At 44.3% G+C, this 15,584-nt stretch overlaps 1 protein-coding gene across 1 annotated transcript in view; it reads right to left on the minus strand.

The window, feature by feature from the left end:
* The window catches only part of LOC137532726 (adhesion G-protein coupled receptor D1-like), a 603,228-nt gene that overhangs the window by 210,042 nt on the left and 377,602 nt on the right, over positions 1–15,584 (minus strand). The window contains exon 8 of the mRNA XM_068253608.1: positions 4,060–4,126. Within this exon, the coding sequence (XP_068109709.1) occupies positions 4,060–4,126 (67 nt within the window). The remainder of the gene's footprint in view (positions 1–4,059; positions 4,127–15,584) is intronic.

Consider the following 15,584-nt stretch of genomic DNA (forward strand, 5'->3'; position numbering starts at 1 on the left):
ATACTCGGTTGCCAAACCCTGCTTGCCTTGGATACCGAATCAGCCTTCTGTCTATGTACCCTATCTGACCGTGTGTTGCCGACCTGGCTTGCCCAACCACGAGAGCTATCTCTACTATTAAGAGATAGTCTCCAGATCACTCAGTGACATTGGTCTTTATTGTCACTCACTCTCTGAACCTTCCTTCTTCCAGCCTGACTCCACCCCTTGGGGAGTCTCAGACTACTGGAAGGTTTCCTTATCTCTAGAGCAGTATTGCCCATACTGTCTCTAATTTCCTGTGCTATACTCAAAGTACTACCGTTACACCAAACACTCACATTATCCAGGTGTCCAGAGGTTAGCAATATAGCTGTATTATCGGTGATTCTGCAGATCATCAATAATCGGGTATATATCTGTATTCTTGGTGATACTGCAGATCACCAATAATCAGATTCTCTCTGCGTGCTGACACCGATCGTTACATTAAACAGGTCTATGTCCGTTCCCTTAGGAAGATTTATACTATGGTATGAGTGTCACGGATGCTTGTTTGTGGCCCAGCAATGTATGGAGCATAGTCTGTAGATACAGTTTAAATGGCATCTTACAACAATATTTGATCCCAGTTATAATTAGAGATGGCCCAAATGCTTAGACCGCAAACGTATTTGTGCGAACTTCGGTGGTTCGCGTTCATGGTGAACCTCAAACTATATGCGAATTTGACTCGCCCCCAATATTACATCATTAGGGTCAACTTTGACCCTCTACATCACAGTTAGCAGACACAAGGTAGCCAATCAGGCTACACTCCCTCCTGGAGCCCCCCCCCCCCCCCTTATAAAAGGCAGACAGCATCAGCCTTTTCACTCACTTGTGTGGCTGCAGTAATTAGAGAATGGCAAGAACCTGCTGACATAGGGAAAGCTTAGTTAGGCTCTTGTGTTAGGCTTGTTAGGTTGCTCCTTGCTGATACTTATTGCTAAAAAGCACTCCTCATCCTCAACAGCTCTTTTGAGAGCTAATGTTGTTCTTGAGATCTATTTTTTTTTTTTTTGTGCGTGTCCCACAGACACTTGTGTTGCATATACAGCCCTGTCAGTCAGTCGCAGCTGCTGGACCTTGGCCTCTTGGTAATTCCTACTGTGCCAATGCCAGGCCCAGCACATTCAGTGACTACCTGTGTGTGTGACAGCTGCACATTTGTAATACCAATCCCTGCATACCTGTTCAGTAGTGCACCCACATACGTGAGCGCACGCATTGTTATATACCAGTCAGTCGCTGCACCCGTTCACTGTACTTGCGTGTGTGACAGCTGCACATTTGTAATACCATTCACTGCATACCTACCTGTTTAGTGCTCCTACTTACCTATGTGAGCGCACGCAGTGTTATATACTAGTCAGTCGATGCACCTGTTCATGGTACCTGTGTGTGTGACAGCTGCACATTTGTAATACCAATCACTGCATAACCACCTGTTCAGTGCACCTACCTACCTACGTGAGCACACGCAGTGTTTTATACCACCAGCCACTGCACCTGTTCACGTTACCTGTGTGTGTGACAGCTGCACATTGTATTGATGCCAGTCACTGCATACCTGTTCACTGCACCTGTGTGACTGCACATTGTATTTGTCAAGTCAGTGCATACCTTTCACTTCATGCCCCAATATGGGCAAAACAAAAGGCAGAGGCAGGAAACCCGGCAGGTCTGCTCAAGGTCATGCTGTCATGATTTTGTGTGTTCCTGGACCAAAATACAGTGTTCAGAAGGCGCGTGCCATCAACCCCCAAGATTGTCAGGACGTAGTTGACTATTTAACACAGAACACCTCATCTTCCTCAGCTTCCGCACGGAAGCGTGACATATCTTTCTCCTCCTGCTCTGATTCTGGCACCCCACTTAACACTCAGTCGGCCGCCACCACCAAAGTGCCATCACCCCAGGGCTCAGCGGTGTGGAAATTTATTTGTGTGTTTGCCTCAGATGAGAGCAATGCCATCTGTACTCTCTGCCCCCAAAAATTGAGCTGTAGAAAGACCAAGACCCACGTAGGGACAACTTCCTTACGAAGGCACATGATGACAAAGCACATACTGCAATGGGATGACCACCTGAGGAAAAGCAGCACACAAAAGCAAAGCCACACATCGCAGTGGAAGATACCAGGCCGCAATTATTTCTCAAAAAATGCGATACCCAAACTGTACCGTGATGTTAAAAGTGGTGTCATCTCTGGCACACATCGTTAGGTCAAGGGTCCATCTGACCACGGATGCCTGGTCTGCAAAGCACGGTCAGGCCTGCCCGAAGACTAAGTCAGTCCCCACACACAGCATCTCTGCCTACACGCCATGTGACTGCCTGCCCCAAGACTAAGTCTGTCCCCACACACATCTCTGCCTGAAGGCTGCTTGACTGCCTTCTCCGCCACCACCAACAGGGTCCAGGACTGCAAGTGGCCGCTAATATAATAATTTTTCTGGTGCGTGTACATGCCTGCCTAATTTTTCTGGCTGAACTGCGGCTGCAACAACAAAACAAAAGGAATGTACATGTGTCAATTCCCCTTCATGATCGTTACCTTGGTTAAGGGGCTTGCATATCACAATGAAGCAATGACCGCCGACATGAGTGTCTCGGGGGAGCACACCCAAGATAATAAGGTCGTTGCTTCATTGTGGACAGACCAAATTTGATCAGCTGGACAGTCACTGTTGTTCTGTCATTGAGCTACCTCACTAGTGTTGGGCGAACAGTGTTCGCCACTGTTCGGGTTCTGCAGAACATCACCCTGTTCGGGTGATGTTCGAGTTCGGCCAAACACCTGGTGGTGTTCGGCCAAACTGTTCGAGTTCGCCCGAACTGCTGAATGCCCGGCCGAACAGGGCCCCTGTTCGGCCGAACAGGGCCCTGTTCGGTCGAATACGGCCCCCCTATGGGGTCGCAGGCATAAGGGGGGAGCATGCCCCGATCGCGGGGGGGGGCGGAAATTCCCCCTCCGCTAGCGCTCCCCCCTCTGCCCGCTTCCCCATACAAAAGTTTGACGTAAGTAAAATAGTACCGGTGGTGGTGGCTGGCTGCTGCAGTGGCTGGCTGGCACTATAAAGTGACTGAGGAGGAGGAGGAGGAGTAGTACGCATTGAGGGAGGCCGGGCAGCGGGCGGTTCAGCGGTAGTACCCTTGTGGTACTTTCGCCCTTTCTCTGACCTCACGTCCTCTGCGTGATGACGCATACGAGGGTACGCGTGACGCGTACCCTCGTATGCAGAGGACGTGAGGTCAGAGAAAGGGCGGATCCAAGCAGTTTTTTTCTTCAGTTTTTACTGGTTTTTACTAGCTGTAAGAGCTGTCACTCCCCCCTACCCCCTTATTTTTCCAGGGGAAGGTGTGAATGCAATCAAGTGTGACTTCTCTAAACTTTAAACTGTTTGAAGTGCAGTGTCCTATCTCCCCAACCCCTGCTGGAGACAGCTTTTGTTTGCTCATTGCTACTACTAATTACAGCAGTCCTTATCTGTCTGCTATTTTTGACCATGGAAATAGGGTAAAAAAAAAAGCCTGTGACAAACACTTAAATATAAAAAGAAGAGGGAGAATGGATTTTTTAGCCACATTGTTAGCATGAAATCTACATTTCCGATCGGAATTTGGAAATTGGGAAACACAATTCAGCAGAAATCTGATTTACAACAACTTGTTAATTTTGGCCCCATTACAGAACTTGAAAGCATTTAACTAATCAGACAATGCAGAATTTTTCTGCAAAAATCAGAATACCTCAGTAATTTTAGACCAATCTCAAGACTGATTTTCCATTTTTTCCGATTTCCATTTTTCCAGTTTTTATTTTTTATTTTTTGCATTCTCTGATGAAAAAAAATGACTAATAAAATACTCCTCAAAAATCAGAAAATCAGAAATACGGAAAAACGGAAATCAGAAAAACAGAAATTGGTGGTAATTGGAACTTCTGTGGAATCGAAAATGGGCATTTCCGACCATCCCTATTGCTACGTTTCCAGGTCAAAATTTGAACATGAAACAACATTTTCATATACTTACAATAATGACAAATAGTGCCGGTGCCACAAATGCCCATATTGCTCCTTTCTGCAGGGACAGCCAGCAACTGAAAAAGAAAAATCTAATTTAGGCCCATTACACTAATGAGAAGTAAAAAAACAAAGACAAACAACAAGTAAAGTCTGCATTCAAAACAAATAAATAAGGATACGTAAAATAATAATGATTAACAAAGGCTACAATGATAAAGTATGCTATCCTCAGATTTATATATCCCCTTGTAGATGTATTCTGTAATCTGTAACATCCCACACTTGTGTCTGGCGAGAATCTGCCACCTCTTGATACATAGTACTGTGTCTCATGTGTCCCAGAGACAGAAAGAACCACAATATTTATTTATTATTTCTTAGCAGAGATATCATGTTCTGTTTACATTAGCATTGCATTAGTTAGCTTTGCTTGCACCAGTGCATGATAAAATACTTCATAAAAATACAAGAGTGGTAAATAATTTCAGCAGACTACCTTGAAGCTACACTCCAGGCATAGTCAGTTTGTCCATCCATAAAACATGAAAGTTACGTCAGATGCTTGGTAGAGATGAGTGAAATCAGAAGATTTTGTTATGGCATCATATTCGGAAAACTGAAAGGGTTTTTTTTTTTGTTTTTTTCAAAATGCACTTCGCTTTCTGCTGAATATAGGATAGATTAAAACCAATGGGAAGAAAAATCCCCTCAGGCCCAGATTTACATCACAGGAGCTTATAGTCACAGATGTCCTGGCATCCTAGGCTAGACTTTACCCTCCATGAACCTACAAACCCCAGCTGAACCGCACCACAAGTGTGCTGGCTGGCCCAGCAGTCACTTCTCCATTACTTACCTTGCCTGTCATAGGTGGCTACAAACAAGACAAGACACAGAACATTTATATTGCAGTTTTCTCCTGGTGGACTCAAAGCACCAGGGATGCAGCTTTTAGGGAGCCCTATAGGCAGTAGCAGTGTTAGGGAGTCATGCCCAAGGATCCTTACTGCATAGGTGCTGGCTTACTGAACAGGAAGAGCTGAGATTCGAACCCTGGTCGCCTGTGTTTCCTGTGTGTTAGCCAGTACACTATCCAGCCATGCTACAGGTGTCTCTTAGCATTAGGTAGCTTGAGGTATTAAGTAGCTAGAGGTGCCCCTGACTGAAGGGAGATCTTGTCAGTGGAATGCTGAGAGTCGGTGAGTAACCTCTCATTTACACTCCTCTCAGGGCTCTTCATAGGTAAGGAAGGAGGGAGGCACTTGGGGAGGGGAGTGAGCTGCCTTTCCATTATCAGGAGCCTGTAGGCACGTGCCTACAGTGCCTTATGGTAAATACAGCCCTGATCCCCCCATAAAAGAGTGCCACTAGGGGCATAACAATAGCCCCCATGACCTCCGCAATCACCAAAAGGGGAGGCTTTGGGGGTCCTGTCCTCCTCCCTCTCCCCACCTGCCACAAAGAGTAGTGCAGAAAGAAGGTTTATTATTTACCTGTTCCAGGGCTATGAGTCTCCTCCATGCATCACAACCACGCACTTTCTGCTGCCAATCGCCGGCTCCCAATCACATGACTGATGCAAGTCATGTGATTGGAGGCCAGAGGATAGCAGCACTGAGTGTGTAGCTCTTATGTATGTAGTAGAACCACAGTGCTAGAGAAGTTAGATATAAGGGTAGGTCCACACTTGCACAGATTGGATCAGTTTGAAACGGATCCGGTTTGTTAAAGAAAAAAATTCCTCCGCTTTTATTATGTTTTGTATAATTGAGGCATACGTTTTCAGTCCGTGGAAACGTATGCCTGGGGGGGGGGGGCGCTGAACTGGAGGGGGAAGCAGCCACGATGACAGCGGTATCCCCTCCTCATCTGGGTCCCCCAACCCCACCCCTCCAGCTATTAGCGCAAAAGTTGTTAAAATGTTAAAGTAAACCTCCAGACTAAAAATTTACTCAGCAGCACTGGAAAGGCTTTGTGTTTCTTTAACAGTTTCAGAGCATCAGAACTTTTTTTTCATACCCAAGCCTAATTTTTAGCTGCTTAGGAGCTAAGCTCCGACCCCATCAAAGAAAACTGCGCGAGCATTTTTCCCCTGATGCAAAGCATGATGGGATTTCTGATGTTGTTGTTCTTGTTGCCTAGCAGCTGGGAAGGGTGATCAGGACACAGGACAGTTGAAACGGTGTCTCATGCTCTGGGTCACCTCCTTTCAACCAAAAAGATGGCTGCCCTCATGAAATCACAAACCTTTGCCTGTTCTTTCAAAACAGGGTGGGTAAGAGATTAAATTACCTATCTGTTTTAATTAACATAACTAATGTCACTAGTATGTTTGTTTAGGCTGAAGTTCCTTTTTAACCTTTTCGGGACCGCCTCTATGAGATCCTACGCCGCACTTGTGGCTGTTCTAGCCTGATGCGGCGTAGGATCTACGCCGGCCCACAGTTTCCGCTCCCGACGCGATCGTGCGCACCCGGAGGGGGAGATTAAGCTGTCATATGACAGCCGACATCTCCCCCGAGTGATCAGCAGCCATCGCGTATGGCTGCTGATCACATGATCACTACGATCGCCGTCGGATCATAGTGATCAGTTTGACAGCTGCGGCGGCAGGGGGGGAAAGAAGAGGATCCACTCACCTCCCTGCCGTTCCAGTGACGATCGGCGCCCCCCTCCGCTCTCTGCTCTGGCCGGCATCTCCTCTCCGTCTGACGTCAGCGCCGGGTCCCGGCTTGATGACGTCATCAAGCCGCGACCCGGAACTGATTGTCAGACAGAACGGAGATGCCGGCCGGAGAAGAGGGTCCCGTGCGGCTCATCGCTGGAGCCTGGAAAGTAAGTGAAGGCTGCTGGCAGAAGGGGGGGGCCCAGGCCACCATGGGGGGACACAAATTCAGGCAGCCACAGACTAAATCCGGCCGCCTGACCCCCCCAAACACGTGCACCCCCTTCCCGCGCAAAATGCCTGGTCCTTAAGGGGGGGGGGTAGGTGGCTGGTCCCGAAAAGGTTAAGGTAGTGAGCGGGGACAAAACTAGTTGGGCAGAGCCTAAGGAGCCGGTGAGACGCTGGAGGATCCTGAGACTTTGTTTTATATGCGCATTTTATACGGCAAATCGTTAGTGCACTACTTTTTTATGTGATATTAATAAAACAGAATTACGCTATGAACAACCTTGTTTGAGCCTTAGGTGTATAACTTGGCGGAAGTTTGGAGTGTTGACATACAAATACGCTATACTGCTGGTCTGTTACGGTTGGCGCCCGCATCTGGTGAGAGTCCTGTGTGTAGAAGTGGTGGAGGCACGCTAGGTGATGAGGTTGCTGACTGGGAGCACTGGTGGCAATAGAAGTTATATGATAAGGCGGTATCACACTATTGCTGTCCGTTTGTCTTCCCTTTTCATATGCATGGATATCTGAGGAGCCTGTTGGAATGCATGCAGGACAAATACTGGAAAGGCCAAAAACGTTGTTTGCTGATCTGAAAGGGTTGGCCCCTTTGTCCGGTGAGCGTATGGTGTTACTATATATTTTAACCTCATGCAAGTTTATGAAGATTATGTGTTGAAGATAACACTGAGTGGAGGAAATCTGCTGGAATCATTGGTGGACTTTTTTTGGGTCAAAACCCCATACAGTTGATAGAGGGACATTAAATGATGATGTGTATCCTATATGTATTTTTCTAGCTAAAGTTTTAGTGATATCTTGATCTGTTGAGCACTCTGCTAGGTTATCAAATTTAGAGCAGGGACGCTTACTTTCTCTCCTTGCTTTCCACCGCTCGCTGCTTGACTTCCTGCAATGTCGCCCTCTATACTTTGGAGGGCGGCATTGCAGGAAGTGACGCTGCGAGCAGAGGAAGAAGAGAAGGTAGGTTTCCTCGATTGCTGCCTTAACATTCTTCAACAAATTTTGCACAAATAGCTGGAGGGGGGGGGGGGGGGTCAGGGACGGGGGACCCAGGTGAGGGGGGAGACCCCCCTCCCTGCTGACCCCTGCCACCCCCGTCCTGGATCCTACCTCCTCCAGCATGGCGGCCCCCTCCCCACCCACAAGCTGACACAGAAAACAGATCCATTTCTGTGTCCAAAGCAGCCTGTGTAGAGGGAGATCCGTTTTCCTATTGCCTGTCACTACCCCTCCGTGTATACATGTGCGGTCCATGAAAATCGTGCAAATCCGGACCGTCCATTCAGGTTTTCAAGACGGATCCCCCTGAACACAGACGGATCCGTTTTTTTTTTTTTTAAGTGAAGATGGCTGCTTTTTTTAACATTAGTATCCATGGCTCTGTTTTTGAATCAGGGCCAAAAAGCAGAGCCACGGATATGTTTTTAATACAAGTTTGAACCTACTCTTACACCCAGTCCCTGTGCTGCTCTGTGTGGTGAAAATTGGTGTTGGTGTTCATTTCACAAATGGCACAACACACATTGCTAGTATAAGGTGTGTTTTGCAAATGAGGCAGCACTGCAATTTTACTGCTGCTTTGTGAATATATGCCAATGCGTTTTGCAACCAAATTTGCATCTTCCTTGCTTGAAAAATGTGTTGTGTAGTGTGTTTGATAAAAAGAACAATATTTTCTCAATTTTTCTTGATACATTGGGAGTAGCAGGTCATGTTCTGAAAGGGAGTCATTCATTAAACCAGAGATCAGAAGCCAGGTAGCAGTCATCAGCCAAGCCAGGAATTGGAAGCCAGAGAAAGGTCATCAGCCAAGCCAGGAATTGGAAGCCAGAGAAAGGTTATCAGCCAAGACGGGAGTTGGGAGCCAGAAAGCAGTCACCAGTCAATGCAGGAGTCAGCAAGAAGGCAATATCCAGTTAAAGAACAAGTGGAGAAGGCAAGAACAAAGTCAAGAAAGAAAGGTCAGTGCCTCAAGAACAGGAATTCAAGTCACAGAAACTAGTGCTCAAAAAGTGAATGTCCAACTCCAAGGTTAAGAAGTAAAGCCTTTAATGCACTAACAGCTACAAATACCCACAAACATCAGCATTTGTGCATTTGGGGTCGTGCCTTAACAATTGTGTGCACATGTACATATTCACATGAGCATACACGAGTTTCTAAAGGTTCTCACGCATGGTGGTGCAGAGGCCAAATACCGACACGCCATTCACAGGTGACAGGACAACCATTAGATGAAACTTTTTAGTAATTCCTTAACTGAATGAAAGCAATGGACATTCCTAGTTGGATTTCAGGAAAAGTCCTTAATCTCAAATGTTTTCAGTTAAATCAAACTGGGGACTACTGCCTCTGCTATTAGCATCCAAGATTGATTACACTGTTTAATATCTCAGGGGCTCATTTTTTGGCTGGACATTACTGTAACAGTTTGAGAAAGCCTCAGCAAACTCACCTTGACATACGTCACCGGAGCCTATAAGCACAAATGTCCTGCCACCCTAGACTTCGTCCTCTATGAACCAACAAACACCCGCTGAACCACACCGCAAGTGTGCTGGCCATCCCAGCTGTCACTTCTCCCTTAGGTCCCACTCACATCATAGGTAGCTGCAGGTGCCTCTTAGTATTAGGTAACTAGAGGAACCTCTGTATTAGGTAGCTAGTGGTGCCCCGACTGAAGGGAGATCTGGTCAGTGGAATGCCAAGACTCGGGTGAATAACCTCTCATTTACACTCTGCTAGGCAGGAGGGAGGCACTTGGGAAGGGGAGCGAGCTGCCTTTCCATCACCATGCTCCTGTAGGCACATGCCTACAGTGCCTAATGGTAAATATGGCCCTGTCTTGAGTGCTGATTGTTTGGTGCCACTTAAATCAAGGCACAGGATCTAAGTATCAGTCAGGTCTTCTCAAGCTCTTCTAATAGTGAGGGTGTTGTGCCTATGACAGGCACCAGTGTATATATGGTGGCATTAAATGTATAAGTGTAAAAGAGATCAAGAAGAACCAAAGTTGACTGAATAAGAAGATAACATTAATGCTAGCAGTAAAACGACATTAAATATCCAGTATCGCACACCTTAAGAAATACTTGGTACTGAATCCAATAAGCATTTGTCCGAGATACAGCAATGAGAATATGCAAACTAGAGTTCAGGAACAATCAATGTATTGTCCTCATAAACACATTCAACCTCCAACCAACTGACAAATGTTTTGGGTCCCCATGTTAAGGTATTAGGACAAAAAAAAACAAAAAGAGTACACTGTGTAATATATCAGTTTCAAATAAATACAACCACCACAAGTGGATTCACCCAGCAACCACACCCCTCCCTGAAAAATTAGAATAGTCCCACCCACACGATAAACATACCACGTCATGAGAAATGTTTGTCCTTTGCTTCCAAGGAGGAGTATTGTTACTAGGTGAATCCACTCACGGTGGTTGAATTTATTTGAAACTGAGGTGTTATACTTTGTAGTGACTTCTGTCCTAATTTCTAATCAGACTGGATTAGCTGCATGCTTGTTTCAGGTGTGTGATTCAGCCACTGCTGCAGCCAAAGAGATCAGCAGGACTGCCAGGCAACTGGTATTGTTTAAAAGGAAGCCTTCATATCCTTCTCAGTTTAGGTGCACTTTAAAGTGGCACTTTAACTTCGGGAGCCGGTGGTTTAATGTGCATGTGCAATACTACTGGGTAGGCGCAGAATGCTCCTGGCCACGGGACTGCTGCGAAGGAGAGCGTGCAGCTGCACTGCGCCTGCACTGACGGCCCTGTCTGGCCAAAGTTACTGGGACCGTAGCGGAGGATCCAGGAGGTGAAGGAGGACAGCGAGGGAGTGATCAGGCTGAAGGGGGCTGGAGGAAGCCTCAGGTATGTATACAACTTTTGCATTCACTCCTCTAAGGTACACTTTACAGTTTAAAATGGTGCTGCATTTCTCACAAGTTGAGCTGCACAAGGATCAATGATAGAGATTGCTGCCCCAGGCAATATTTTTGTGCAATACAAAGAAGTTAAAAAGTCCCTCTACTCTAAGAAAAAGTTTTAGGTCTGCCAAGCTCTTTGGTGCCACCAGCAGGGTAAATTTCTTTTTTTTCAATAAAGAAAATGATTCAGCATAGCAAAAAAGAAAACTCTGAAAGCGAAACACTGTCGACAGCTTATTTGCTGCAGATGCTGAAGGATTTAGCTAAAGAAATATATACCATATTTGTATCAGTTTTTGGGAAGGCGGCTCTCCTGGGCTTTTGATAAATGACCATGCTAATGCCTGTCATTGTACTCTGTCTATAAACTTGAGAGGGGTTTATTCTTTGTACGGTGATGGAGTGATCTAATCTCATGTTCCCAGGGTACATATTTTGATGACGTAGACACATGTGGCATTCTGGCAAGAAAAATGAGTGTCTGGTGCCAGTCTCTTTCTGCATTACTTATTCTACACTTGGAGATGAAATCATTTTCAGTTTCTCAGCTGTGCTGTAACACCATAGCATATGCAAACATAAGCCTAGTGCATTACAGATCCAGATGAGCTTATCCTGCTATTATTTATAATATGTCCTGGTACAATTATGGAGCTAATATAAAAAGTACACATTCTCCATGTATCTTTCTAATGTTATAGTGAAATAGAAATGTATAAAAAAATAAAATAAAATAAAAAAGTCTGCCAAGGCTGAGGGACCTATTTATAAAAGTGATGATAAACATCTCTGTATTGTTTTACTTCATTTCAACATAGATTGCTGTTAGTGTTTTTTTTTTTTTTTTTACATTTTTACATTTTTTTAAACAGGCAAAACAAAAAATTCACTGTACAATAGGAAAAATGTCATTTAGAAGCATTAAAATTTCCAAAGTATCACATCACAATACTTTGAGTCAATGTACTTTTTCTCTTAGGTTTACTCCCAGTAGATAATGTTTAATGTCCTGTTTAGAATAATTTTTCAGCACTTTACAATGGAAAAGTACTAAAAAGTAGGTGAAAATAGTATTTTCTTGCTTAAAATATAGTTTCCATGATGTGGCTGTTTATTTTACTTTTTTTTTAATTTACCAACCATGTAGGCCGATATTGGTCTGGGGACAGGAGCGGGACAATTTCAGACAATGGGTTTTAAGGAGAGTAGAAAAAAAAGCCGGGCAAGCAGAGTGAACAATACTCAGTAACTAACTACCAGTAATCAACAGTATTTATACACAAAAATATACAAAACCAAGTTGGAGAGGGTCAATAGCCTGAAACAATAAATCATGAGTCAAGAGTTCAGGCAGCAAGCAGCAGTAAAGGCCTAAATGCAACTAAATCTCTGGCAGTCCTCAAATACCATGTCCACAGCTGACTGCATAGTTGCAGATGGATGTCAGAGGGCAAAGTACAGTCACATGCCACCAAATGGTGAAATCAGGTACTGCAAGAGAGTGCTCAGACTGTGGAAAGCCATACGTGATAGCTGAAGTTATGCAGTCCAAAGAAGCCACCAGATAAGATGCCACAAGCAGGTGAGACAGGCAATTTCAGGACTAGTCCTAACATGATTGTGTTTATGGAACAATTTAGCAAGAGAAGACCCTACATGGTTAGATCATGGATGGAGTCTGAATTGACCCAACCGTATTTTAAATATCAATGAACATTTTAAAGTTACATCTGTGGTTTCCTTATTCCTTATTATTTTGAAATGTTCATAAATATCTCCTACTGTGCCCAGTACTGTTTCCACACTAAATGAATGTGTAACGTATTCCCTGTTTTAAAACACTATGCACTTTCCTAATTGTATATTAATAAAGAAAAAAATAATAACAGTTTTCTAACTGCATGAAATCATAAGCACAAGCTATCGTCAACAAACACTAACCTACATAGTAACTGCTGTTTCTCATTCACATTATTTGTGATCGTTACTCTGGCATCCAATCGTCATTTGTCAATTATTAACTTCTAGAGCAGCACTGCTTGACCCGAGGACGATAGTTCTTAAAAACACATCTTAAGAATATATATTCTGCTGATCCAAAGAAAATGAAGCTCCCAAGCCCTGATAAATTGCTCACTTATAATTGCTCAGTAAAGTGTACTGAAGCTAGTCACAGTAAAAACCTACAAAGGGTTTGAAATAAATCAAGAGACAAAATTCCCACTGGTGTTCTAAAGCTAACTCTTGGGATGGTATTATTTTATCTCCAAGTTCCAGTGAATATTTATTTATGTCACCAGTGAGTCACAGACTGCGAGTGCTTCCAAATTAGTGATTTTATTAAATTAAACTAATCCTTTTTTGGCATTAGCTATAAAGCTTATAAGATATCATGGAGTACTTAAATGCCTCAGAATACTTAATAGCGAGTTCTTAAATAATGTGTTTAATATGTAAAAGCTTGACAATTCTTTTGATGAGATAGAAGCATCCAAGCCGAGAACTCGGTTAAGCTCTATTATTACAATACTTAAAAATCTATTACAGATATATATTATTTTTCCTTAAATATCTTGAAGTACCTGACATTTTTTTGGGAATAGTATTGTTTATATTTAACTGTCAAATAATTTGCAGTTACTCATTTTATGTGTTACAAAATTACATACTTTGTATGAATTTTAATCAACTATTGGCAACACATAAAATGATTCAATAGACCAAATACAAAATCAATCAAAGTCCACAGATTGGCCTCAATTCACCAGAGAGGGGTTAAGGCTCATACACACATCAGACCATAGTCTTTGGAAAATGAAAGATCACAGACCAATTTTACCCCATTCCATGTAGTATGAGAGTCATACCTACACAGTCTATTCTATGGAGCTGAACTCCCCATCAGACAAACGTTTGCAAGATGCTGCACACACAGATGCTGTAGACATTCAAAAGATCAATATCTGCAAAAGATCTGTTCCTGCCAAAGATCCGTTCCTGCAAATTGCATTCATAGTCTATGAGATCTGCAGATCATCATACACACCTTGTTTAATAACAGACCTTCATCTGCAGATCAGATCCACCAGGATGGATTTTCAGATCTGCAGATGAATGTCAGTTAAACAAGGTGTGTATGAGGATCTACAGATCTCATAGGCTATGAATGCAATTTGCAGGAACGGATCTTTGGCAGGAACTGATCTTTTGCAGATTCTGATCTTTTGTGTCTGTACAGCATCTGTGTGTGCAGCATCTTGCAAAGATTTTTTTCTGATGGGGAGTTCAGCTCCATAGAAAAGACTGTGTAGGTATGGCTCTCATACTACATGAAGGGTGGTAAGTAGTGTTGGGCGAACACCTAGATGTTCGGGTTCGCGAACGTTCGCCGAACATCGCCGCGATGTTCGGGTGTTCGCGCCGAACTCCGAACATAATGGAAGTCAATGGGGACCCGAACTTTCGTGCTTTGTAAAGCTTCCTTACATGCTACATACCCCAAATTTGCAGGGTATGTGCACCTTGGGAGTGGGTACAAGAGGAAAAAAATATTTGAAAAAGAGCTTATAGTTTTTGAGAAAATTGATTGTAAAGTTTCAAAGGAAAAACTGTCTTTTAAATGTGGAAAATGTCATGTTTCTTTGCACAGGTAACATGCTTTTTGTCGCCATGCAGTCATAAATGTAATACAGAGAAGAGGTTCCAGGAAAAGGAACCGGTAACGCTAACCCAGCACAAGCAGCAGAACACGTGATGGAACAGGAGGAGGCCCAGGAGGAGAAGGCCACGCTTTTTGAGACACAACATCCCAGGCCTTGCATGAGGACAAATAGCGTGCGGATATAGCAATGCTTTTTCCCGCCATGCAGTCATAAATGTAATAAAGATGAGAGGTTCAATAAACAGGGACCGGCAACGCTAACCCAGCAGCAGCACACGTGATGGAACAGGAGGAGGCGCAGGAGGAGAAGGCCACGCTTTCAGGCGCAACTCAGGCCTTGCATGAGGACAAGAAGCGTGCGGATAGCATGCTTTGTACCGCCATGCAGTCATAAATGTAATAAAGATAAGAGGTTCAATAAACAGGGACCGGGCGGCAACGCTAACCCAGCAGCAGCAGATGTGATGGAACAGGAGGAGGCGCAGGAGGAGAAGGCCACGCTTTCAGGCGCAACTCAGGCCTTGCATGAGGACAAAAAAATGCGTGCGCAAAGCAATGCAATGAGTAGTTTTCAGGACACAATGGGCTATTCGGAGGAATTTAACACCCCCACAATCTTCTACCTGTGAAAGGTCAATGGAACAGCCACAAATGTTGTGCCCGGATTCACAACCTTTTTCTGTGGAAAATGCACCTCGCACTGAAATGCAAGGCGAGGCCGAGGATGAACATGACGTCAACAACTCAACATGACGCAAAATGGGGGCGGAACAGAAAGCTGCTTTCAATGTTTTGAAGGCCTTAATTGCCTCCGGTGGCCAGTTAGATTCATCATTCATCACACCCAAATCCCAGAGCAACATGTGCAGGAATTTGAATCGCAGGAGGTGTACCGAGATCATCTGGACAAGTGACCAAGTGACAAGTGACCAAGTGACAAGTGACAAAGTGAAAAGTGACAAAGTGACCAGTGACAAAGTGACAAGTGAGAGGTTGTTCTGGGGAGCTCTACTCCACTGC

The sequence above is a fragment of the Hyperolius riggenbachi genome, chromosome 1 (assembly GCF_040937935.1).
Source record: "Hyperolius riggenbachi isolate aHypRig1 chromosome 1, aHypRig1.pri, whole genome shotgun sequence".
Taxonomy (NCBI): domain Eukaryota; kingdom Metazoa; phylum Chordata; class Amphibia; order Anura; family Hyperoliidae; genus Hyperolius; species Hyperolius riggenbachi.